At 39.7% G+C, this 26,258-nt stretch overlaps 1 protein-coding gene across 8 annotated transcripts in view; it reads left to right on the top strand.

Annotated features, from left to right (window-relative positions):
• The window catches only part of CHD7 (chromodomain helicase DNA binding protein 7), a 140,254-nt gene extending 115,796 nt beyond the window's left edge, over positions 1 to 24,458 (top strand). For 6 of the 8 annotated variants that reach the window (XM_083517857.1, XM_083517859.1, XM_083517862.1 and 3 more), the window contains 19 exons: positions 454 to 564; positions 662 to 867; positions 1,371 to 1,570; positions 2,583 to 2,742; positions 7,084 to 7,173; positions 7,605 to 7,708; positions 9,032 to 9,161; positions 9,468 to 9,540; positions 9,768 to 9,819; positions 10,283 to 10,511; positions 10,664 to 10,872; positions 11,706 to 12,386; positions 13,299 to 13,459; positions 16,211 to 16,438; positions 17,147 to 17,590; positions 20,142 to 20,363; positions 20,770 to 20,910; positions 21,295 to 21,399; positions 22,584 to 24,458. In XM_083517857.1, the coding sequence (XP_083373983.1) occupies positions 454 to 564; positions 662 to 867; positions 1,371 to 1,570; positions 2,583 to 2,742; positions 7,084 to 7,173; positions 7,605 to 7,708; positions 9,032 to 9,161; positions 9,468 to 9,540; positions 9,768 to 9,819; positions 10,283 to 10,511; positions 10,664 to 10,872; positions 11,706 to 12,386; positions 13,299 to 13,459; positions 16,211 to 16,438; positions 17,147 to 17,590; positions 20,142 to 20,363; positions 20,770 to 20,910; positions 21,295 to 21,399; positions 22,584 to 23,546 (4,509 nt within the window). In that variant the 3' untranslated portion in view covers positions 23,547 to 24,458. Of the gene's footprint in view, positions 1 to 453; positions 565 to 661; positions 868 to 1,370; positions 1,571 to 2,582; positions 2,743 to 7,083; positions 7,174 to 7,604; positions 7,709 to 9,031; positions 9,162 to 9,467; positions 9,541 to 9,767; positions 9,820 to 10,282; positions 10,512 to 10,663; positions 10,873 to 11,705; positions 12,387 to 13,298; positions 13,460 to 16,210; positions 16,443 to 17,146; positions 17,591 to 20,141; positions 20,364 to 20,769; positions 20,911 to 21,294; positions 21,400 to 22,583 lie in introns of all 8 variants that reach the window. The other 2 variants (XM_083517864.1, XM_083517863.1) reach the window with 2 other exon arrangements.
• The last annotated feature ends 1,800 nt before the right edge of the window (positions 24,459 to 26,258 follow it).

The raw sequence follows: 26,258 nt of genomic DNA, 5'->3' as shown, positions 1-26,258 counted from the left end.
TTGGTTGGTTCTAACACAGGTATTGCTCAACTATGGATTGGGGGGGGGAGTTTTTCCTTATAAACGCAACTTGACTGCCTTTATTTTTATAGGTATTTTACAGTGGACCCTCCGGATACGAATTAAATTTGTTCCGGAGGTCCGTACTTAACCTGAAAAGTCCATACCTGGAGGTGCCGCTTCCGCACAATAAAGCGCTTCTGTGCATGTGTGCGGCACACAGAGCGCTTCTGCACATGCGCGAGCGGCAAAACCCGGAAATATACACTTCCAGGTTTGCTGCGTTCACAACCCAAAAGTTACGTATCCAGAGTGGTACATAACTCAAGGGTCCACTGTACTTACATTGTTATACCATAGATGTAAAAAACCCAAGGTGAATAAATTCATATTTATTTATTTTTGTTAATATATATCTTTGAATATTGATTGGAGATAATTGTTGTATTTTAGGCTAGTTTTGTTGCATCTGGTAACAGAACAGACATTTCACTGGATGATCCTAACTTCTGGCAGAAGTGGGCAAAAAAAGCTGAGCTTGACATTGATGCCTTAAATGGAAGGGTGAGAGAATGAAACCATTAAATACTTTTAGATCACTATAATGTGATTTTTTTTAAAAAACAAACAAACAAACAAAACATCTCTTTTTTAATTATAGAACAACCTAGTTATTGATACACCAAGGGTAAGAAAGCAAACTAGACTATACAGTGCAGTCAAAGAAGATGAACTGATGGAATTTTCTGATCTGGAAAGTGATTCTGAAGAAAAACCCAGTATAAAACCCCGTAGACCACAGGACAAATCTCAGGGTTATGCACGAAGTGAATGCTTTAGGGTGGAAAAGAATCTGTTGGTTTATGGGTAAGTAAAACGAGCCTCAAATGACTTACTGCCGTAAATTTAGCCAGACTGCCTTAATGAACTACCATTAAGGTGAGATTAAGAGCCTCTGTCTAAACTTTGCTCCTATAAAGTTGTATACAGTTATTACAAATAAAGGATTACAGGATCAAGCTCAAATTGATCCCCAAATCTCAAGACTGCAGAAACAGCTCTGGAATAGAATTTCCTGAATAGATTTTCCTGCTCTGAGCCTATAAGGGCTATTGGCATTAAACATGTGTATTTTATTATTTCCAGTATAGTTAAATTGTGGCTTTTATGAGCAGTGAACTTGCTGCCTGCTCAGTAAAATAAATATTCTTAAGTCCTTGGTGCTAGAAACTGGATTCCCTGATGTGACCTGCAAATTCAAAATGTATTTAATGCTAACACCAGAAGCCCCATTCTAGCTGTCATTTGGGAGCTAATGTCAAAATGTGAAATCCAGTTCTAGGTATGTACCCTTTCTATTTTTCTTGTAGTTGGGGACGATGGACTGATATCCTCTCACATGGGCGCTATAAACGCCAACTAACAGAACAAGATGTGGAAACCATCTGCCGAACAATCCTTGTGTATTGTCTCAATCATTACAAAGGGGATGAAAACATCAAAAGTTTTGTCTGGGATCTAATCACTCCCACTGCAGATGGACAAACACGAGCCTTGGTTAACCATTCTGGTAGGCTTCTGCACATTTTTCTTTTGTATCAAACTCTGTAGCATGCCTAGCACAGCGTTCTAAAGCTGAGATGGGGAACTTGTGGCTCCCTAGATGCTGGGCTCTAGCTCCCATCAGCCTCGGCCAGCATGGCCAGTGGTCAGGCATGCTGGAATTTGTGGTGCCATAACAACTTAATCACCATATTTGGTGCGGTGGCTTGGTGTTGACTTTGAGATGGGAAAACCAGAATAAACTCCCTGTTGTAACATTTGTTCCAGGTAACGAACAGATCCATGCAGTCCTTTCTTATAATGACTTTTTGGGGGGCGGGGGGCATGAATGTACAAAAGTATTTTTTTCAAAAAAAAAAAATCACAGTGCTCTTGAATTGGTACAAATTAAAACCAAATTTATGATGGTGGCATTTTTCAAAACAACTTTTGAGAAGTTGTTGTGGAAGAAATGGACCCTAGTTAGCTGACTTAGGTGTTTAGCAGTTTCATTTTTGACTCATTTCAATAAGGGTAAATTGGACTGCTAATAACTTGGAAAGTTAAGCATATTTTTTTGAAGGGAGCGAACCCTGAAAGGGCAGGGGTGATGGCTAACATCAAAAGGCAACTAAATTGGTTCCAAATTTCTTTCCCCCCTTTTTTTTCTTTTAAAAAGGGTTTAACAAATATTTAAAACAGCTGCTGGGGTCGCCTTTATAGCACAACAGGATTGAGAATAAAAGCTGAGATTCTTAGGATGTTGAATTGTGCTACAAGTACTACATTCTGTACTTGACTTTGTTTCTGCCATACCTTCCTGCACCTGCAACCCTGATTGTAGTCTCACGGACAGTAATGCAATAGTGAATGAGAATTAGCTTTCCACATGTCACTCTGTGCGCACTTTGCAGTTTGTCAGGAGTGAATGCTGAAAGAAGAGCTATATGAAAGTGATTTCACAGATGGGTGTCCCCCTTGGACATAGAATCAGTGCTAATGCTTTCTGTTGAAAAAGCATGCATGTGTGTGTTTCTTAGGCTTGTCTGCTCCAGTGCCCAGGGGAAGAAAAGGCAAAAAAGTGAAAGCCCAGAGTGCACAACCTGTGCTACAGAACGCTGACTGGCTTGCAAGTTGTAACCCAGATGCCTTATTTCAGGAGGACAGCTATAAGAAACACCTCAAACATCACTGTAATAAGTAAGTTTCTAAATTTCCTTGCTTTTACCCAATGACCTAGACTTTGATGTTTTCTCAGTATTCATATCTTAGTACCATGCAAAGACCCTATAGATTGCTGTGGCTATTGCATTTAATTTGTGGTATATCACTAATCAGCTCCAAAGTTGACTTGGCTGTTAACAAGCTTTCTCTGAGTGATTAATTTTAATCAAGCCTTCTAAGGATGCAGTTTTTATTTTATCACAAAGAAGTGTGGGTAACTGTCATGGCAAAAATGTTCCTTGCATCTGTTATCACCATCATGATAATCATTTATTGCCTGCACTTCATCCTAATGTGAATAAGATTGGTCCTAGGGAAAAACACACCCCAGGTGTCAAGAGCCAAAATGATTTCTCTACAAATTTATCTGTATAAATTGCTACCTTTCCTCTAGCTTTCTCTGTTTGTTTAAATACTTGGTAAGATGCTTTCACAAGTATACCAGATTGATTTATGGTATTCTTATGAATGATACTGATATGTAAAAATGGGGGGTTGTAAATTCATTGGAGTGCTATAGCTTACTGCTACTCGTGTACCGTGTGTATGACATTAATCCTATCATGCTACTCAAAGAAAGTATTAAGCAATGCAAAGTGTCCTGTGGGTGTTTTGGGGAGAGAACAGATATAGGTTGTAATCTTACTTGGAAATGAGCGTCATTGAAATCAATAGAACTTTAAAGTAAATATGAGTGGGATCAGGCTGAAACATTTATAAGGATTTGTTGTCTTGAGCAAAGAAAACATTTCACTTAACAACCTGATGATGAGTTCATAACAAACCCACTGTATACAATTTAAGCAGCCTCCATAAAATCCACTTGTAGCATTCAGTGCCTGTTCAAATGTGTGTCTTGCAGTATAGACTTGGTGTCCTGTCCTCTTGTTGCATTACAGTATAGGAAGATCTAAACTACAGATTAAAATCATTCCAATCTCACCTTTTGTAAATATTATTTCTGTAAGTGTAAAACAATGTAGTTTAGAGTTATGCAGAAAACTCTGTCAGAGCATCTTCTTTGCCTACTTACTATTTGCTTCTTACACCAAGAATGGCTAATTGCCGTACAGAAGCAAATTAAATCCTGGAAGAGTGAAATGGGGGGGGGGGAGAGAAGGGGAAATAGCCATCTCTTTTCTAGAGTTGCTTTAATTGGTGAATAAAGAGTCTACAAATCTTAATGGAAAAAGTTTGTGCTTTTATCTGCATGCTATATATTTCCACAGTATTAACCTGTAGTACCGTACATTCAGCTGCTTAAAAATGCTGCTGCTGCTCCTTAAAGTGCCTTGGTGCTGTATATAGGTTATTTGGGGCACTTTCTCAAGAGGTACAGCTGATAGATGTATGCCTTGGACTTGCTTGTGTTCCTTGAGCATCTCCTTCATCCCTTCTTCCCTTCTCTCCATCACTCCCCCCCCAAAAAAAAAATCTATATGGCAAAATGTTTCTGAAACTGAGCAGAGTTATAAAAGCAGTTTGTGATATGGCATTAAAGAAAAACAAGTCAAAAATTCCACTGGGTGAGCAGAAGCCCTCGGGCATGTCTAATGTTGCTCTTTGTATCCCAGTCATTGTGCTTGTATGCGTATTATTTATTGGGTGCCCTACTGAATAACAGATGTGGTGGTTTTTCTATGTCACATCCATAGACATTGCAGACTTGTCTTTGGCTAGATGTACATTCAACCTGGTGACATGACCCTAGGTGAACTGCATGTTTTGAGCACAGAAGTAACTAATGAAGAAGTTTCTGTAGAAGTAAAGAAACTAGAAGTATAAGAAGTTGTGCCAATGCTTTGCATCCAGATACTATAATGTATGAAGCAGAACTTACACAGCTTGCTGTATTCAGATCCAGGAGCCCCTCAAGGTCATGGATATTTCTTCACTTTTTACAAACCCAAGAAGATAAAAGTGTGATGGTACTCATTTTTCTGTACCATGAGCACCATATTGTTATAAATTATTATAATTTTTTAGAACTTCTCAAGATTCCACTGTATCTTGAGCAGGCCCATTCTGTGAGTAGTTGTTTTTTTATCTGTGCTAAATCAGGAATGGCCATCTCCTTCAGTCTGGGGTACAGGCTTTCCCTAGCCAATCTTCTCGGGCCATCACCCACTCCTGTAATCCCTCCACATTGGTACATTGGCTAAGGATAATTTAAGCATCTGGTTTTGGGACTGAATTGGACTTGGTCACCCTTAATCAGGAAAAGGACAGAGGAAATGTGGCCCTGTTGCTTCTGCTAGATCTCTCAGTGGCCTTTTGATACTATTGACCTTGGTGTCATACTGGACTGGCTTGGTAGGTTGCAGGTTTAAGGCACTGTATAGACCGGTTTCTATCTATAGGGAGAGTTCCAGAGAGTGACTTTAGATGACTGCACCCCTGACCCCTGGCAGCGGTGCTGTGGGATGCTACAGGTAATGTATTGTCCCGAGTGCTGTTCAACATCTATATGAAGCTGCTGACAAGCAGTCAGAATGTTGAAAACACCCAGCTCTGTTGCTGTGTTATGTGTGAGTGGACATGCATGTCCTGGACTAGTGTCTGGATATATTAGTGGGCTGAGTGAGGTCCAGTAAGCTGAAGTTGAATTGTGATAACGTGGAGGTCCTTTGGGCGAGTGATCTCCAGCTCTGGGAATTAGGCATATTGCCTGTTCTGAACAGGGTTCCTCTCCCCTTGAAGGAATAGATATGTAGTCTGATGGGTGCTTCTTGAGCCATCATTGTCACTGAAGGCCCAAAACAAGCCTTTTACCACCTTCAGTTGAAACATAGGTTACATCTGTTCCTGGCTGAGGTAACTTGGACACAATGATCCATTCAGGGCTTTTTTTCAGCTGGAACTCACAGGAACTCAGTTCCGGAACTTCTCAGATGGGCGCCATTGCCATTATAAAAGAACAAGGTTCACGGTGGGCTCCGGCACTTCTTTTTCTTGAAAAATAGCACTGGATCCATGCACTGGTAACCCTAGGACAGTCTAGACAAAGGTGCCTACAGTTATTAGGTGAAGTTACCTACAATGAACATGTGATACACCATTAAAAGAAATTGCTTTAACTGCCAATCTGTTGCTGACCCAAGTTTCAACCTAAAGAACTTGGGAGCCATATTACCTGAGATTACACCTTCTTCCATATAGACCTGCCCATTCATAAAGCTATTTAGCTGATACCCTCCTACTACCTGCTGAAATCCATCCTGTGGCAACCCAGATGAGGGCTTTTTCTGTGGTAGCACTCAGTTTGTGGAATAGTCTTTCTTCTTAAAGAAGGCAGGTGCTAACTGAAATGTTTTCAGCTCTTGGTAGAAACATCGTTATTTGCCCAATCATCTTCTGGCCATTGATACCCATTTTTCAAATTGTTCTGGTTGTTGCTGTATTCATGTAGTTTTAATGTTTATTTTATTGAATTGTTTTATATTATTGTTGTACACCGCCTTGCAATGTTCAATAAATGCAGCATAGAAGTATTTTAGATTAATAAATAATAGTTTTTCCCATTTTCAGATAGTTTTCTAGCATCATTGGGAGTGAATATAATTGTGTGTTTGGTTATATCAATTTAATCTTTGACTGGGAGCATACGATTATAGCTCCAAAACAGTTTTACAGCATGTCAGAGGTGTTACATTGTAAATTTGAACTAGGTTACATTCCGTTGTCATCCAATCTAGGCAGGTGAAATAGTAGTAAATTTGGGTGAACTTTTTTTTAAAAAAAATCCTGTCTTTAGGAAACACTGACTTTTCCGTTCTCAGAAGCAAAAAATTGTACAATCGTAACAAGCCTGACATTCCATATTGGGGGTTTATTGTAAGGTAGTAAAACCAGATTTTATATCTCGTTTATTCCTGCAACTTCTGATGTGCTTCCAAAAATGGTATTAAGGCAGCAGCTGAGGAAATTTTATGAGATAATGAAGCAGAACAGTTACTGAAAGCCATCTGCTCAGTTGTTTACAAACTTGCTTCAATACTTCAGAGGCAGTGGTAGAGTACGTGTCTAAACTTCACAAGCTGCACTAGGTAGAACTAAATGAAATGCGCCTGGGTTGGGCTGAGCTCGATCCCTCTCTGTGCAGTCTAAGCGGTTGCCAGGCAGGCCTGTTGGAAGCCAGCAGAAAGCACCACACAGAGGTGATTATGTGCCACCATCTGTCACGCTTCAAGCCTACCATACAGCATGGCTAATCAGCCTTGGCAGGATGATGGATGAACAGCAGCAGCTGCCAAAAGCCACTGTTGGCAAACAGTCCTGAAGTTAAGAACTTTTTCCCCTCTCTGTTTTCCTCTCCAGGGTCCTGCTGCGTGTCCGCATGCTGTACTATCTGAGGCAAGAAGTTATAGGGGACCAAGCTGACAAGATCTTGGAGGGTGCTGACTCAAGGTTAGTGCAAATTTAGGTTGATATGTTGCTTTATGCGAGCTGTAACCTGTGCATATTTATTTTAGATCAGAGGAATTTAAAGATTTAGCAGTTCAGGGCATTTTATCATTTCATGCTTTGAGTGTGGTTGGTGAGGGTGAATAGAAGATGGATAATGGGGATTTTTCATTTCATAGGGAGGAAAAATTCATTAATACCTGCTTTGATAGGGTGGGTCAGATTCTAATATTTAATATAAATATTTTAGAGAGGGGAAAGTATTAATCAATAAATAATATTAACACTTCTATTGTTTATAACCACTTTGGGATTTTTCAAGTATCTTGATGCCTTGTGTAATCAAGTTTGCTCTTCCAACACTTAGTGTGAACACATTTAAATGTGATACCTAACCTTCAGAGGTATTTCCAAATGTGTAATTCTTTTTATAGTGAGGCTGATATTTGGATTCCTGAGCCATTTCATGCTGAAGTTCCTACAGACTGGTGGGATAAGGAGGCAGATAAATCCCTTTTAATTGGAGTGTTCAAGCATGGTAAGTGATGTCTCACTTCGAACAGAACTCCTTGGTAAAAGCTTTCTGTGTATACCAATATTCAGTCACAATATTAACAAGTGTAGTTCCAAAGAATTGTTGGCTTCTCGCTCCTTTTTTCCTTCTGCATTGAAAAAAAAATCTATTTGAGTTGTAAATATCAGATGCTGTTTTTAAATGTTTGCAGAACATTTCTGGAGAAAACATTACTTCCTTGGCTGTAAATAACACAAAACCATATTTGTTTAAATAATAGCCAAGTAGTATTATAGATCTCCATAAACTCCGCTTCCAGCACTGTTTCACTTGCTAACTCTGCCAGCCAGTGTCAAAGTGGACGGTGGGCTTAACCTCTGCTATTAATCTGTACAAGTGCCTCCTGGGCTTTGTTCCAAGCAATATTTCACAAATGTCAGTGCTGAGAACTCCCGGCTCCCTTGAGTGGGATGCAGCCTTGTTAACTTTGAAAGGCTGGGGATGCAGAGCTGGCATGATATATACAGTGAGCAATTCCTGATTATAATCCCAATTCTCTGGAGGTTGCAGAGGTATTCTCAGCAGCCCAGCCTGACTAAAGGGGAGAATGATGGCTTATAAAACCTTTCATGATTACAGTTTGGCTTGAGGCTCTACAGCAGTTAAGGACAGTGTGTTGGAGTACAAATCCTAATTGAATTGTGCTGTTCTGCCTATGTACAGCAGCTCTGTTTTGTGGGCTCAGCTGAGGCAAGTCTAGTCTAAAAATCATTTTCTTGCTGTGCACTGTTGGGATCTGCCATTTTCCATCTAGTCAACTTGGATGGCACAGAAAAGTAAACAGCAGTTTGAAAACCATGGAGGGAACGGTGTCATCTTACTGACATGCATCATCCTAAACCAAATAAGACAGGTTTGCTGGCCTTACGTATTTTCCCATGTATGCATTTCCAACTGTAAGTGCCAGTTTCAATAGGGCTAGTACCATTGAAAGGAAGGTGAGTTGGGGGATGTTAAATCTAGAGGTGAAAGGGTAACTAATAAAAAGCTTTGTGCATGGCTACTGCTCCCATTTTTTGCCTTTCTCGCCCACTCACCCAGCCAAACACTGCCTGGAAATCTTTAATGTCTCCATGCTTTCCACAGGTGTATGGCACATTCTTGTTTGTAATGAAAGGAAGTAGAAATGTGGAAGTAGAACTTGTCTTCATACATTCTTGTATGTCATGGGAACGGAAAAGTAGAAATGCAGTCTTCTCGTTCTGCATCAGTATAAAAGTGTCATTCACATGGAGCTATTTTGTTTATACTTGTGGGTGCTTGGTGTGTTTTTCTGTCTGGGTGCAGGCTATGAGAAGTACAATTCAATGAGAGCCGACTCCACACTCTGTTTCCTGGAACGTGTTGGTATGCCTGATGCCAAGGCCATAGCTGCTGAGCAGAGAGGAACAGATATATTAACAGATGGTGGTGATGGGTAAGGACATTATAAAAATTTAATAAACTTTACAACACTATCATAAATACTGGCCTGGCTTCACCTATTGCATCACGTTTGAGGATTCTCTTTCTTATAACAGTGTTTCCACATATATGGTGAAGTAGTTAAAAAGCAAGTTTGGGATTCATTTTAATGGATATATAATTAGACATTAAGAAGCTTTTTTGGTCATTTAACATTGTCCCTCATGCTACTGCATAATAAGGTTTGGAAAGGATTTGTTCTTTAGCTCTGATAGTTGTGTTTCTCCCCCCCCCCCCCCGCCCATTATATTTCCTGTAGGGGTGATTTTGATAGAGAAGATGAAGATCCAGAATATAAACCAACCAGGACTCCATTCAAAGATGAAATTGATGTAAGGATCTTGACATGCTAATACATGGTTTTTTATTAATGTGTAATTTTTATTAATGTGTAATATTTGAAGAAAGGTTATTTGAAATATTAATGTATTGTCTCATGTAATGTTCTTGTGTGTAACAAAAAAGTTATTTTCAGCTTTTTGAAAGGTCATTTCCTCTACTTCCTCAAAGCTAAATTTTTGAAAAACAAATGCTGAAGTAACACTCTTTTTTCCTAAAGGAATTTGCAAACTCTCCTTCTGACAAGGAAGAATCCATAGAGCTCCACACAAGTAAGCCTGGGAATGGGGTGAGGGAGAAGTGTTAATAATCAAATATTATCTAATGTTGATTGTGGTACACAAGGGACCAACTTTTTGTGCTTTAATTTTCAGAAAAATTAATGGCTTTATATCTTTTTTGTAATAATTTGCCACTTACATATACAGTTGCTTTGTATATGCTTTATTCAGTTTGGTTACATAATGGGATATGTGTAGTGGCAGAGCCAAAGCTATAACCATTTTGGAGAGGGATAACCATTTTAGCTGTGTGTTGTCACCAGAACTTCACTGAGTGTGTTGTTCACAATAGTGAAGTTCAAGACGTAAATGTTTCAGAATTCATCTTAAGAGGACTTCAGTGTTAGATATTTGATTTGTGGGGTTTTAAACTCAATGTGCTTTTCATATATAGCAAATTAGCATTTGACTATAATTACGAATGTCTAATATTAGCTTTGCTAATATTCTGTAGGCAAGCACAGTGAAAGCAATGCTGATTTTGGCCAACTCTACTGGCCTAACACTTCAACCCTGACTACCCGCTTGCGCCGCCTCATTACTGCCTATCAGCGTAGCTATAAAAGGCAACAAATGAGGCAAGAGGCGCTAATGAAGACTGACCGACGCCGTCGACGACCTCGTGAAGAAGTGAGAGCATTAGAAGCTGAAAGAGAAGCTATAATAACGGAAAAACGTCAAAAGTAAGTTTCTTTAGGCTCCGTTCTCATAGAAATGAGCATCTGCTTGCAACATCGCTCATTTTCTTTGAAATAGATCCTGGTATCTGGTATCAAATTGGGGTGTGAAAAGCTCTTAGATGTGTCCTGACATGCTAATCTCTTCCTTTTTCCAGATGGACAAGAAGAGAGGAAGCAGATTTTTATCGTGTTGTGTCTACTTTTGGGGTTATTTTTGACCCTATAAAGCAGCAGTTTGATTGGAACCAGTTCAGAGCCTTTGCCAGACTTGATAAGAAGTCTGATGAAAGTTTAGAGAAGTACTTCAATTGCTTTGTAGCTATGTGCAGGCGAGTGTGCCGAATGCCATCCAAGCCAGATGAAGGTAGGTTTGCTGATAGCTGTAACTCTAATAAATGGAAAGTTATAAACTGAGACAAGTTCCAAGCAAAGGTGCAAGTGGATATTTAAAATACATCTTCTATGTTTGCTTCCCCTTCACATATACTCACTTTTTTCAATTCACACACACACACACAGGTATTCATTCAAATGTAGAAAGTATATAAAAATCCTAACGTGTGGAAGATGAAGTATTTGGATTGGTCTGTTCCTCTTGCACGAGACTCAGGCAGGAGCAAAGAATTGTGGGAAGTAGATAGCTCCTCATTTTTTCCCTCCTGCCTGGACGGAGCAGCTTGACCCTCCCAGCTCTCACGGTTTTGTTCTCTGTTACTCAGCTGAATCCTCTTTAACTCCTGTCTTTGTTGTTCTAAGTTACTTAGTAATCTTTCTCTTGCTTACTTGTTTGTTGGATAAATTTTCCTGTCTTTGTTGCTGTTTGTGTCCTTTTTTTCTCCGCCACTGAGGTAACAAAAAAAAGAGAAAGAAGTATCTTACTCACTCATAGATGACTAATGCTACAGTCCACTCTTCTCTGCTTCACCTCCCCCATCAGGCCATTTGGACCTAGTGTTGACACTTCTTAAAAAATATTGAGCACTTGGAATGTTCACCATTATTCCATAACTTCTTAGCAGCTGACCCAGTGATTTGGGGTATCTGAGTTCAAGTACTTTAAATTAGAGATCATAGCAAGATATTGTAAGAAAATGCAGGTCAGTTATTTTTAGGGTTCTCCCCCCCCCCTTTTGTTGAGTAAAATGTAGTAATTTTAAAATCTTCCTAATATCTACATATTTATCTCTTTTCCTATAGAACCCCCTGATCTTTCTACTGTGATTGAACCAATCACTGAGGAACGTGCTTCTCGAACTTTGTATCGCATAGAGCTCTTACGGAAAGTCCGAGAGCAGGTTCTCCATCATCCACAATTGGTGGAAAAGTTAAAACTGTGTCAGCCAAGCTTGGATCTGCCAGAGTGGTGGGAATGTGGCAAACATGACAAAGATTTACTGATTGGTGCTGCTAAACATGGAGTCAGCAGGACAGATTATCATATCCTGAATGACCCTGAACTTTCTTTTCTTGATTCTCATAAAAACTTTGCTCAAAACAGGGGTGGAGGTAATCTGAGTACTTTGTTAAACCCATTGGGTGTCTGCTGTAGCCAGACAGCCTCTGTTATCCCATCCACACCAGCACAAGATGAAAAGTCTGCAGAACAAGCTGAAGTTAAACTGGAAGGACCTGAGAAAACATCAGCCAAAGAGGAGTCTGATAGTAAAGAGGAGGAAGATGCAACAGATACTGCAGGAAAAAGTGATAAGGAGGAATATGAGGCTGAGGCTGAGGCTGGTCCTGTTAAATGTGAAATAAAGGACATGGAATTGAGCACAGAGGTAGAGCCAAAATCTATTTCTGAGAAAGGTTCGGAAGATGATGAAGAAGAAAAACTCGATGATGATGACAAATCAGAAGAGTCATCCCAACCTGAAGGTAATCGTGAAGAAAATAAGGGTTGATGCAGAATAATATTGTCCATATTTGGTACACCATATATGCAGTCTCCCATCAGACATTTTTGAGCTGAAAGGAGATCTACCTTTAATTTTATGATCTTACTCATACCTTTGAATATGCAGTTTTAGGATTGCATGAATTCAGTAGGGTTTTTTTTAAAGCATTCTGTCTTCAGAGAGCCTGTCCATATTGACTTACCTGCCAAGGCAATCTCTACATCTGACTAGAAAACCTTGTACAATCCAGAGGATTTTGGAGTATGTTATAAGAACCCTTCCTGGATCTGTTTTGGCCTCATTATTTCTTTGTAAGACTGTTGCATCCTTGAACAACTAGTGCTGGCCTACAGTTGGATACTGCATAGGGGAGATCTGTAGTTGTAGTGGGTAAGAGTTGCATAGGATGCAGTTTGAAAAGCCAGTGTTTTATTTGGTTCCAACAAAGCAGGTCTACAGTGCAGTATAAATGTTTTTGTTTTTTAAAAAACAACACAGAATTGCCTCAGTTGATAGATAATCCTGAGCTGACTGCAAAACTGGAATATTATCATTGTAATAAATATGGAGCACAAAAGAGCAGATATATATATCATACTCTGTTCTAAACACCAAAGTCATGGAGCATAAGAAGAGTACTATACAGTGACATGGCAAAATAGCATACTAAAGTCGGCTTGTTTAATTTGAAAAATTGCCATCCAATTGCTGCTTTTGGGATCTTCATCTCATTAACATATCAAAGAGTACATTATCAACCTGAGTGAATGTTCAACATCTTTAATGTATAGAAAACTGCCCGTAAAGACTTTGTCAGATCAACACTACAATGATACTGTAAATAATAGTGGCTTACTTCTGTGACTAATTCTTAGTGATTAATATTTCTCAGCAGGAACAATTTCTCAGGGTAAGAATTTTGATGAAGAAAGCAATGCATCCCTGAGCACCGCAAGGGATGAAACACGTGATGGATTTTATATGGAAGATGGAGACCCATCAGTAGCTCAGCTCCTTCACGAAAGAACATTTGCTTTTTCATTCTGGCCAAAGGTTGGTTCAACAGAGAACACTTCCTACCATCTGACTGTTGAAAACTGATCACTTCTGAGGAGTGATGTGCTTGTTGCATTACTTATCACATAATGTAGTTTTTCTCAAACTATGAAGCAGGGGTGCCTTTCAGGGGACATGAGAGACACTCAAGGCATGGCAAAGGTTTGTCAGCCTGGTCACCAGTGGCTCAACTGCAACTGAGTGGCCTGCTGGGAGCATACACCCTTTCTAGTATAATAGCAGTAGAGGAAAGTCAAACTGCCTTTGCATTTTGCCAAGTCTTCCTTCCCTTTTCTACTGGCTCCATTGCTGCATGGATAAATTTTCCGTTGCCCCTGTGGGGCAACCTGTAGGCCAGATGTGGTCCATGGATCCTTGGGACTCTGAAGTCTAATTGTAGATAGCATGGTGGGGATATTTTGGCAGGTGGTAGCTGCAGGTGGAAGGATTAACTCAAAATGTGCTGCCACCCCTTAAGTATCCCTCCCTGGCATATCAAGAGGGCTTTTGGGTAAGCTTTATTACCATGAAGAATAGAAATAGATGATGGGAGGTTTAAATGACTGTATGTGAACAGGGGTTGTATAGATGGCTGTGCAAGGAATCTCCTGCCCACTTTTGGTCTCACTTACCATCGCTATTCAGTGCCAAACCCATTTCCCTTGTGGTGACTCATTCAGAGGCAACCCATTCAGAATTGGCAACTTTCCTAAATTTCCAGAACAGGTTTTTGGAGAAGGATGTTGAAGGAAGGGATATCCTTTTAAGTTTCTGTGTAGAGTTCTGCATGCTGCTCCTTGGATCCTGTGTATTTTTGGAGAGGGGGTGGGGGTTGGGGGTTGGCAAGGGGGGGGGGAGAGTACATTCAGAAGGGTGGAGCCAAGTTCAAAAGTACTGGAAAACACTTGACAATACAGCCTAGGGATTACATCCAATGTAGTGCTAAGTTAAAGTCATTTGCAATATACTTGTTTTGCCGGCAAATCTTTTTTTCTGGCAGTGGAATGTTACTGCACAAGAGAATGCATAAGTGGGTTGCTTGTAACTTTCTTTGCACAATAGATTGCACAATCTGTCGCTTGAGTTTCCACTAGCACAACTGTTGCATTGGATATTGTGCATCATCATCATCACCATTAGATTTATATTTCACTTTACATGCCATATTAAATCTTGCCTGTTTGCGCAAATGCCCTTGCACTATTAGACAGAATGTTGGATACAGCCCTGTAGGTTTAGGTAGTTGCCCCCTAAAAGCAATTCAAATTAGCATGCAGAAAGAGATGGGACTGGAATTATGAAAGCTATGTAAATATGCATTATCATACTTAATTGAACATATAAGAATATAAACTAAAATTTGGCGAGCTCTTCCTTTATGAATGGAAGGAAGTAAAATAAGGAAATACTGTAATCCTAAATAGCTTGTAATATAAAATAGGAGAGCATTTGTCTAGTAGAGCTATCACTTTTATTTTTGCAACAATTAAAAAAAAAACACTTTACTGGACAAAATGCAGCGGTGATAATTGTACTAGTTCTATATACCACTCAGGTTCTGGTTTCAGAGGGTGCTGGAGAGAAATAAAGTAGTAATAGTCTTAAGCTTCCTAATCACCATAACAGGGCCATCTGGTTTGGGGGGGTTGAAATAACCCCTGCTGTAATAGGCTTATTCCTGGGCAAAGCAAGCAGCTGGTTGCAGCTGCTGAGATCTGCTAGTGGCTTTTACACTGTTCAGGTAACTGAAGGTTGATTCTATTTAGTAATCAATAGCCAATTTTCAAAAGTTGATTGTGTATGCATGTATGTATGTGGGTACATGTTTGTTTGTGTGTGTATATATCTAATATGTTTATATTGTGTTTCCACCAAATTTGTTCAAGGTGATTTACAATTATGTAGAACAATTTAAATAAATCAATATAATGCAGCAATATAAAACAATTAGTAAAACAACAGGCAGTCAAAGCAGCAGCAAAGATAACATGTTTATGATGCCATTAACCAACAACTCGGGAGAATAAAATAGTCTTCACATGGCACAAAATGACAGAAGAATGGATGGAAAGCAAATGTTTCCAGGGGTGGTGTTTTGACTCCCCAGAAAGGGAAGTGATGCATCATTATTAACTAGTGAACTAAAAGACCATTAAACACATTTTGAAAATTATCCAACTAGGTTTCAAAGCCCTTTTCTCTATGCAGTAGCATTCATATTGTATTTGCCTATATTCTAAGAGGGCTTAGCTGTAATTAGAATTTTTTAATGTACACGCTTCAGTGGAACCTGAAGTGATAATGGGCGTGGAATGAAAATTGACATTTATTAGATGTCCCTAGGTTGGTGCCCGTTTCATAACATTGAACTTTATTAATAGTGACACTAATGAGGAACCACTTCCTGGGACAAAATTGCAGATGCAGCCTGTTGGCTCTGACATACCCAAGGCAAAGATGTTGAGTTACAAGAATTATACTACTAGTGGTTTAACTGATGTTTTGTTTTAGTATATGATAGCAGTACTGAGAACTGAGAAAATGTGTGTCAGATGGCTTGCAAAAGACTCATGCTCCTCAACATTCCCAATAATTTAAATGACAAGTGCCTGTAATATTTCTTCTGATCTGGAGTTTCAGTTGCAGTTTTGTCAAGCAGTGCAGCCTGTTAAGCTGTGTGTGCATGGCCCGACTGAGCTCAAATGGCTACTTTCACATGACATTCATTATGTATTTCCCTTTCTGCAGGATCGAGTAATGATCAACCGATTAGACAACATCTGTGAAGCAGTGTTGAAAGGGAAGTGGCCAGTAAATAGACGCCAGATGTTTGATTTCCAGGGCCTTATACCTGGGTATACGCCAACAGCTGTGGACAGCCCTCTACAGAAACGGAGTTTTGCAGAGCTCTCCATGGTTGGTCAAGCCAACATCAGTGGCAATGAAGATATCACAGTCTCTCCTCAGTTGTCCAAGGCATGTTTAGTATGAGAGTCATAAAGTTGCTTTTAAAGATATAAAACCAGAAGGGGTCAAAACAGTAGCAGAAAAAACATCCATAGTTATAAACCTACTCTGAGAAAGATAGTAATAAATATATTAAGGTACAAAATAGGTCTGATGTTACATTTTTCATTAAGATGAAATCTGTAACGATCTCTTCTTAGAACTTGATCTGACAATATGTACCGTATTTTTCGCTCTATAACACGCACCAGACCATAACACGCATGTAGTTTTTAGAGGAGGAAAACAAGAAAAAAAATATTCTAAACGAAATAGTGGATATATGATTTTTGTGGTTCATGCTATGGCCACAGACATGTGATCTGACAGTGAGTTTGGAGTAGCCCAATGCAAAAATCCTGAGGATCCATGTGGATCCATGCTTTGTAACCACGGAGGAGGGAAGGAAGGGGAACCATGGATCCTCTGCTCACGACTGCACCAGATCCCCCCCGCCACCGGCAGGCATTAGCTCCATAACACGCACAGACATTTCCCCTTACTTTCTAGGAGGAAAAAAGTGAGTGTTATGGTGCAAAAAATACGGTAACTAGTTGGGCTTGTGCAATCCTGTTTAACTTTTTCCATCATTTTAAAATATTTAGAAAATTGAAATCACACCAAAAAAGCAAGGGGTATTTCATTGCTCATAATAATAATGTCTTAATTTTTCTTTAGGAAGATGCACTCAATTTGTCAGTTCCACGCCAGCGGAGGAGGAGGAGAAGAAAGATTGAAATTGAGGCTGAAAGGGCAGCCAAAAGGAGAAATCTCATGGAAATGGTTGCCCAGTTGCGAGAGTCACAGGTTGTCTCAGAAAATGGACAAGAAAAAATTGTAGACTTATCAAAGGCCTCACGAGAGGCAACAAGTTCTACCTCAACTTTTTCAGCTGTTCCTTCAAAGTTTCTATTACCTAATGTTTCCACACCAGTGTCTGATGCCTTTAAAACTCAGATGGAGTTGCTACAAGCAGGTCTTTCACGCACACCCACAAGGCATCTACTAAATGGTTCTCTAATTGATGTAGAACCACCCATGAAAAGGAGGAGAGGAAGAAGGAAAAATGTAGAAGGGCTTGATCTGTTATTTATGAGCAACAAGCGAGCATCGTTGACAGCAGTAAGAGAGAAGACTTTTTCTTTGACGTTAATTCTTCATTATGTCAGGCAGAACACCAAAATTGGCATTTTATTCCCAGATATAAATATTCTATTTTGTATTTTCAGTTCCATATTAACATTTGGGCATGCTCCTGTTCTAATATACAAAACACTGGTCAGTTGAACACAGTAAGAAAAAAATCACAAAATACCTCTTAAGAACTAAACTCGCTGCAAAAGAAGAATTTCATTTTAATTCACCAGATTTGCTTTGAGCTGATGTAGAATAATAGCAGCAGCCAAAGGAGGAGCTGAGTGGATGGCAGCCAAGTCAGGGGGTGTGAGGAGAGGCATAGAGTTTACCACCAGCTCCCTAGGTCTGCCAAGATGCTGTTTCTGGGAGATGCTTTAACATCAAAACGATGCCCCACTGAGGCTGTGCTTAAGACACGCCCCAGATCAGCTCATCTTGCATTGGTGGGGCTGGGGAAAGGGAATGATATAAGCCAAGTCTTCTAGACATGGTAGGTTGAGCCATTGGCAAGTGCAACCCCAAAGAGGTTTTTGTTTAATTCTCTGCTTTGGAGGGCAACACAGGCTTGAGCTCTCACACCTTCTAATTCATCTTATTTGGCATGGTTGTGTGATTGGGAAACAAAGCTCCTCTCTCTGGGTCATGACACAGACAAGAGGCTGGAGATGGCCTGTAGAAGTGAGAGACAAAAGTTGTAGTGGATGTACAACATAGTAGCTGGCTGGCTTGCAAGTCAACTAGCCCCTTGCAAGTAGGATTTGTACTGGTTGCTAATTTGCTACCAGACCAAGTTCAGTGTGTTGATTCTGACATATAAGGCCCTAATCAGTTCAGGACCTGGTTACTTGAGAGACCACCTTAATGCTTTAATACCCAGAAGGTCTCTGGAGTATAAGGAAGAGCTTCTCCTTCAAGATCCAAAGACATTAGAAGCCTGCTCTGCAGTCACTCAGTGTAGGGCTTTTAGTGTGGCTGCCCATGTTCTGTGAAACAACATTCCTATCACTTATACAACATGTGCCCACTCTTTGCGCTTTCCAGAAGCAATGGAAGCTATTTCTGTTCCAACCAGCTTTCCCAGTTGGACAAATTGGGCCTCTGCTGTGAGGGTCTACTTTGTGTTGCTTTAATGTTTGTCTGATGTTATCTTCTGCGTTGTTCTAACTGTGTTTTAGCTGTTTGTATTGCATTTTGTACATCACTTTGAGACATTTGGAAGGCGATTTAATAACAGCAACTGAAGGCTGTATGTCACAAAGGGTGGGGCCAGGGCCAAAAAGTGGGCAAGGCTATGGATACACAAAATGAGCCTTCTTCAATCTTGCCTTTTTAAATATTATTTAATGCATTTGTTAGTATCTTTACATGGAAAAGTCTTCAAGCAACTTAATATAAAATACAAACAGATAAAACATTTGAAGAGCTAGAACATTTTAAAACAATGTACAATACAAAAAAACCCCAAAATGCTAATGTGAATAATCAGTGGTGCTATTTGCATAGAGTGCTTCTCAGGTGGCTCTGAAGATGGTTCTGAGGGAAACAGAGACTTGAAATGCCCAAATGCAGCCAAACGCTTGTGGAAATCTCTTCTTAAGTGTTTCCAAAGGTGTTTTTTTCTGAGGGCTTGAGAACACTGAAGGAGTAGCAGGGCACAGGAGAACATGCACAGTAGGGCTGATTGCCCGAGACAATGTATGACCATGCTAGTCACAGCTGAATGACACTAGCAGATTGGTGGAGCAAAACCAAGGAGAGGGCAGGGTTTCAGAAAAGAATCTGGAGACCTGGACAGAGAAGCTGTCTGTGCTGGAGCAAGCTTGTGGGCTGGTATTTCCTCCCTCCTGTTACAAGGATTATAAGATGATGCACATGAATTGTTTTGAATAGTCTGTACAGTTTCCTGAAATTTGTTCCTTTAAAAAAAGCATCTATCGACTCTGCAAACTGTATTCAAAATAGAAAATATTGTGGGTAAACTACCGATTAGCTTGAGTAATCAGTATTCTATGTATAACTGTTGAATGCTTATGAACCTGTAGGGATTCACATTCACGTATGTCCTGGCAGGTACCTCCATAGTAGGCTTTCACCTTGCATACCTACTCAGCATGACCTTTCCAGCACATGCACCCATGGGGAAAAACCCTGCCCATTTGGGTTTCCATTTGCCATACTCTTGTCTGTGTACAAAGTGTATGGCCCCACTAAGTTTAATTGTTTGATGGAAGTACAGTTGTACCTTGGAAGTCGAACAGAATCCCTTTCAGAAGTCTGTTCATCTGCCAAAATGTTCAAAAACCAAATTGTGGCTTCTGATTGGCTGCAGGAAGCTCCTGCAGCCAATTCAAAGCCGCAGAAGCCCCATCAGACGTTTGGCTTCCAAAAGAATGTTCGTAAACCGGAACAATTACTTCCAGGTTTGCAGCATTCGGGATCCAAGGTACAACTGTATTCCCATTTTAAGTTGTATGCTTTTTGAAGCAACTCTTGTAATGTTCTCCTGAAAGTTGATACAATTGTCACCTTTCTCCAGGAGGATGCAGAAGTGACCAAAGCATTTGATGAAGAAATGGAAACCCCCCCATTGAGAAACATTCCATCTCCTGGGCAACTGGATCCTGATACTCGCATCCCTGTCATTAATATGGAAGATGGGACCAGGCTGGTGGGAGAGGATGCTCCTAAAAACAAGGATTTAGTTGAATGGCTTAAATTGCATCCATCATACACTGTGGATATGCCAAGTTATGTACCAGTAAGTGGATGTTAATCAAGGGTGGGGGGATTAGTCCAAAGCTTTAACTGTCTTTCAATCACTTGGGAAGATTTCCAAAAGCAATAATTCTTAATCCTTTGTCATAATTCGATTTGGATTTATTACATTTCTAGTTGCTTTTCATTCAAATGAATCCCAAAGTGGCTTATAAACAATAAATAACAATTAACATGATAGAACATAATTAATTAATTGTTCATTCATTACTTTTTTTGTTTTATAATGACTAAAAATGAAAGATGTACAAATTCTAATAATGTTTTGTTCCAGTGCTGAACCTGGAAAACACTATATACATACATGCCTAGTGGGTTGAAAAGTTACTTCTATAGATGAGATAATAAAACTCCCCAAGTAATGCACTGTACTTTTCCTCCTCTCTTAGAAGAGTGCAGATGTGCTGTTTTCCCCATTTCAGAAACCGAAGCAGAAACGGCACAGATGTCGAAACCCTAATAAACTGGATATAAACACCTTAACTGGAGAAGAGAGGGTCCCTGTTGTAAATAAGAGAAATGGCAAGAAGGTAGTGCTTTTCCTAGTTTGCTCTAACTCCAAACTTGCATTTTTAGTAGGATGCTTAGATTAAAGATTATAACCTTTAATTATATAATAAAAATTATATAATAATAATAATAATACCTTTAATTAGTTGACTTAATAGGTTGATGCAAGTTCTATAGATTTCATCACTTTGTTCAAAGTAGCATTCTGAATTTTGAGTTGCAGAAATCTTAGGATATCTGGCAAAGACTTTTTCCACACTTAATGCATGGCTGAGTTGAATTTTTGTCATGTTTTGATTACCAGCTCTGTACTTGTTCTCTAACAAAAAATATACTTTGATAAGTGGCATATAAGGTATGTACTAGTAAGTTTTTGTTAATAAAACATAAAAATGTTTCATTAGATGGGTGGAGCTATGGCCCCTCCAATGAAGGACCTGCCAAGATGGCTAGAAGAGAACCCTGAATTTGCTGTTGCTCCAGATTGGACTGACATCGTTAAACAATCTGTAAGGAAAAGCTATATTTCTGGATAGGTTTTGCTTTTCATTTTTAACTGTTTTTAGAGTCTTATGATCTATATACTTTAAGAGCATGTTATGTGGCTTTATCCTGTCTTCCTCTCTGGATCAGGGTGGAGAAATGCTTCCAGCCAGCGGGCCAGATGCTTAGGTTCCCCAACAGTCATTTTGTCTGTCACCTACCTGTCAATCACCTAACATCACAATGATGGCACGTAAAGTGTTTTCTTTGCCTGTACAAATTGTCTGCATTTGCAGAGCTCTGTGCCTTTGCCAGCACTGGTGAACATGGTGGCACTTGGAAAGGCACAGGGCTTTATAAGCACCAACAACCAGCTGATCGGCAGTGCCTGCAAACACAGCTTTTGACAGGGAGCCACTTTTGACAGGGTGGGTGTGGCTTGTCTGAAACAGCCTTGCAGGTCAAATGGGGAGGCCTGCCAGGTCCATTTAGACTGACAGGCCAGAAGTTCCCAACCACTGCTGTGAAATGGTAGCTACCCGCTTTGGTGGACATTTGTAACTGCTTCATTATTAGTGTACGACTGTCTTAGGAATACCTATTAAATACAAGATTAATACACAATTGATTATGGAATAAAACCTTCCATGCTTGTAATAAAACTCGTTCTTTGATTAAGTATGTAGACTGCCTTGTTTGAGTTCTGTGAGGAATTTCCCTGTTCTCAACCTCAGGCATTGGACATGGTGTGTGCAGAGGCATTCTGTTTCTTAAAACCTAGAAGCCTAGTACTTGTCAGACAAAGGACCACATCATGTTTAATTTGCTTCGGATTTTGCAAGGCTTTATAAATCTGGTGTGTTTATTGTATCAGATTGCTTTGGAAGTCTCGTCTTCTGAGCATTACCTACTGTTTCTGGTTTCTTTGTTTTTACCATTGTTTTGTTTACTGTATCATATTGATGATGTTGAAGGGAGAGCTTATTTACTGGACAATGCTCAAATGTATGATCTGGCCTTTAATGGGAGGAGGGAAAGGGCGGCTTTGTGAACAAGATCTAATTGGCAGCATACCTGTTCTTTTCCTTGCCCTTGGGATTGTACGCTCTGCTTTGTCATGTGAGCTGCCCTACATGAAATTATAAATTGGTAGGCATCCCCGTAGGTAGAAGCGTAACAGCATGGAATGTTTTTTCTTCCCCATATGCAGGGTTTTGTTCCAGAGTCCATGTTTGACCGTCTTCTCACAGGACCTGTTGTGCGAGAAGAGGGAGCAAGCAGAAGAGGGAGAAGGCCAAAAAGCGAAATTGCCAAAGCAGCTGCAGCAGCTGCTGCTGTAGCTTCAACTTCGGGAATTAACCCACTGCTGATGAACAGTCTGTTCGCTGGAATGGATCTCACGAGCCTTCAGAATTTGCAGAACCTACAGTCTCTCCAGCTTGCAGGTCTCATGGGCTTCCCTCCAGGACTAGCGACAGCTGCTGCCGCTGCTGCTGCTGCTGGGGGTGATTCTAAAAATCCAGCTACCATGCTGCCTCTCATGTTGCCAGGTATGGCAGGGTTGCCCAACATGTTTGGACTCAGTGGATTGTTGAATAACCCAATTACAGCTGCTTCTGGAAACACCACTATGGCTTCCAGTCAAGGAGAAACTTCTGAAGATGGCACTTCAAAAGTAGAAGAAAAGAAGACTGAGAATGAAGAGGAGAACAAAGACTCTGAGAAAAGCACAGACACTGTTTCTGCTACTGACTCCGCAAATGGATCTGTCAGTGTAACTGCTGCCGCTGCTGCAGCAGCAACCACCACCACCACCACCACTGGATTGCCTGCCAACCCTCTGACCTTCAATCCTTTCCTTCTGTCCACCATGGCTCCTGGCCTGTTCTATCCTTCTATGTTTCTACCTCCAGGACTGGGAGGATTGACACTACCTGGTTTCCCAGCATTAGCAGGACTTCAGAATGCAGTGGGCTCCAGTGAAGTGAAGGTTACTGATAAAACTGAAGGAGCTGCCTTTAAAGATGAAGAAAATCTAGAGGGCAGTGATGCAGAGGAGAGCCTTGATAAAACTGCAGATTCCTCTGCTTTAGAAGATGAAATAGCACAGGGTGAAGAATTAGACTCGCTTGATGGGGGGGATGAATTAGAAAACAATGAAAATGATGAGTAAGCAGTACCAGTTACTGTTAAAGTGTTTTAAACTTTTGACAAGTGGTAGTCCTACTGTTTACACTCACAGTTAATGTCCATAATTAGTTTTTATAAGCTGTTCTGTAACATAGTGTAGCAAACAAAAAAGTTCAAGTCATGTTATACAGATGTGTCAAAAGGTATCTTGGTCATTAAGTATTGTGCAGTGCATTATTTATTATCCCTAGGAGAGATGAAATTGAGAGGTGATCATGTCTTTTTAAGGAAATTGACATAATGCTCTGCTTTTTTTTTTCCCTTTTGGTACCATTGGTATTATAAAAGCAGCAATTTGTAATAGAGTGGCACTAAATAGAAGGAAGTGCTGCTTAAAAGGAAGTATGAAGTTATATATTTAATTTTTTATTTTTATTCTTTGCTGTGAAAGTCAAGATGAAATTTACCACACATATCATACTCGGGCATCATTTTGACTGTATGGGGGGTCGCTTGTGCATGTACACATACACACATTCTCTGACAATCTCCATGATAGTGTGAATGTCTCTCTGTCTTGAGACACAGCAATAATAAGGCAGCTGTTGAATGTGAAGAGTACCTTTTGGAAATTACCCACTGAAAAGGTTCTTGCAGGATAAAACTACAGTTAAATCGTCTCGTGATCTTGTAATGCACTGGTAAAACAAAAAAAAAAAATTAAAATCAGGTACCTTTTTGAATTAAAGGACTTTGTTACTTTAGCCACAAAGCTAAACAGATTACCTCAACTCTAAACTAGCCTTGAAGTTTACAGACATGACTTTGTAAATGTATTTGTTTTTCTTCGTTGTGATGTCTTTTTTTTTCCCTTGGAAACTGCTATCATGTAAGATAAGATGTAAATTGCTGCCAACTGTAGTAATGATGCTTTTAATAAAAGTGACTCATGATATGCAGAGATGTAATTTATAGAATGTAGTGATTAGGGAAATCACAACTGGTGTTTACTATTTTTTGTATTCTCAATAGAAGCAAATATATAATTGTGTTTCTTTTTTTGGTACCTTTTTTAAAAACTATATCTTCCTTTGCTAGCTTTTTCTGTCCCTAAATATACTGAATTGGTAGGTTGTGAGAAATAGACAAGAAGAAAAATCCTGAATTATGTTCATATTATTCCACTCTAGCTAAAGCTTCAGAAAGACACACAAAACCCTGCATTACTCTTTCAAAAGGGCTTGTGAGACTAGGAATACTTTCAAATGTGTTCAGCGTGTGATAATGTGGTACATTAAAGAACAAAAGGGTAAAAGAGAAATGAGGCTTTGATAGGCACAATATCTAGGTCATTTATCCTTGGTTAATGGGTAGAAAAACACAATGCTGTAGTTGGAGCAGAGGACATAAAGGCTCTGTGGTTTCCTGTAGACCAGAGCCTGTGATGCCAGAAACCACTGTCAAACAACCTACAGGAAACTACAACTGACCCACTTTAAAGAAAACTTAAGCTGCTTCTGGCAAGCTTCTGATTTGTAACTTCATATGACCTTTGATAATGTATCAATTGAGAGTTATTGTTTTCATTGTACTGTGCCGCCAGGATGAGCACACAGCAACCCTGACATAAAGTTAAAGGGTGAGGCACTTCACTGTGGAGGGTGAAAAGCTGGATCTGCTGGGTGCAGAGCTCTCTTTAGAGAAATACTTCAAGCACAATGCTGTTGGTGTACTCCAGAATCCACTAACAGTTGATAGAAATCTCAAATAATTTATGAAGCTCGTTTGCACATTTGTCTAGCTGCTGTGCAGCGCCCAATAATGCAAACTTAAAGTGACCTTTATTCTAAGGACCAGTTCAGTTAAAAGCACATGCGTATGATGACAGGAGAGGGCAGAATGTGGGAAAGAGGAGTCTCTGCGAACAATGGAAACAAAGTTAGTAATGAACAGCTGCAAAGTGAATATTGTGTGAATGAAAGATGTGCACCGTTTGAATTAGTGAAGATCAAAATGTCTTGTTACCTCCACTTTAATAGATCATAGAGAGCTAATAGAGGTCAGGAAAGATTTTTTTTTTCCTGTACACATTATTGCACAGTTGACTGAATGCATTATTCTTTCCTGTCAAGCCTCACATATGGAGCCGATCATAAAAATCTAGAAACCAACTTGGAGGGGCCATCAATCTGATCAAGAGTGGCATATCCTGTGTGTGCATTCATATTATCAGCTTGTTAAATTTTTCACTTTTTTTAATGACTCATTTTCAACAAACTCTGGAATTTATTGTAAAAGTACCACCGTGAAAGATTCTTTGTCTCTATTCCTAGTAATGCATTAATTTTTATACTCCCAGCAAGGAACTTAATGAAGGTTAATGATATCCCAGGGGAAGGAGTTTTAATTGTCAAGAGCAAAGGCAATTAAAAAACAAATAACACACACAAACCACCAACCTATAGCATCCTTTATTTCTGGCGGCTGTGTGTCCATTTTACGATGGTGTGAGCCCTCACATATTTAATGTCCTTGGAGAAGATGTCTGGTGTGAAAAAACTCATTCCCTTGCACAGCCAATAGAAACAGTGCAGAATCTATGAGAAGGTTCAGCACAAGCCCCACTTCTCTATCTGAAAAGGAGGAGGTCCTGATAAATTGTGACCATAAAGTCTATATGAATTAAAAAAAGCAATACTGAAGCCTTATCCTTTTTGATGCAGTCACATTTAATATGATTGTGCTTTTTTCTTTT

The sequence above is a fragment of the Podarcis liolepis genome, assembly GCF_965112155.1.
Source record: "Podarcis liolepis genome assembly, chromosome: 8".
Classification (NCBI taxonomy): Eukaryota; Metazoa; Chordata; class Lepidosauria; order Squamata; family Lacertidae; genus Podarcis; species Podarcis liolepis.
This window is presented reverse-complemented; position numbering and strand designations above follow the sequence as displayed.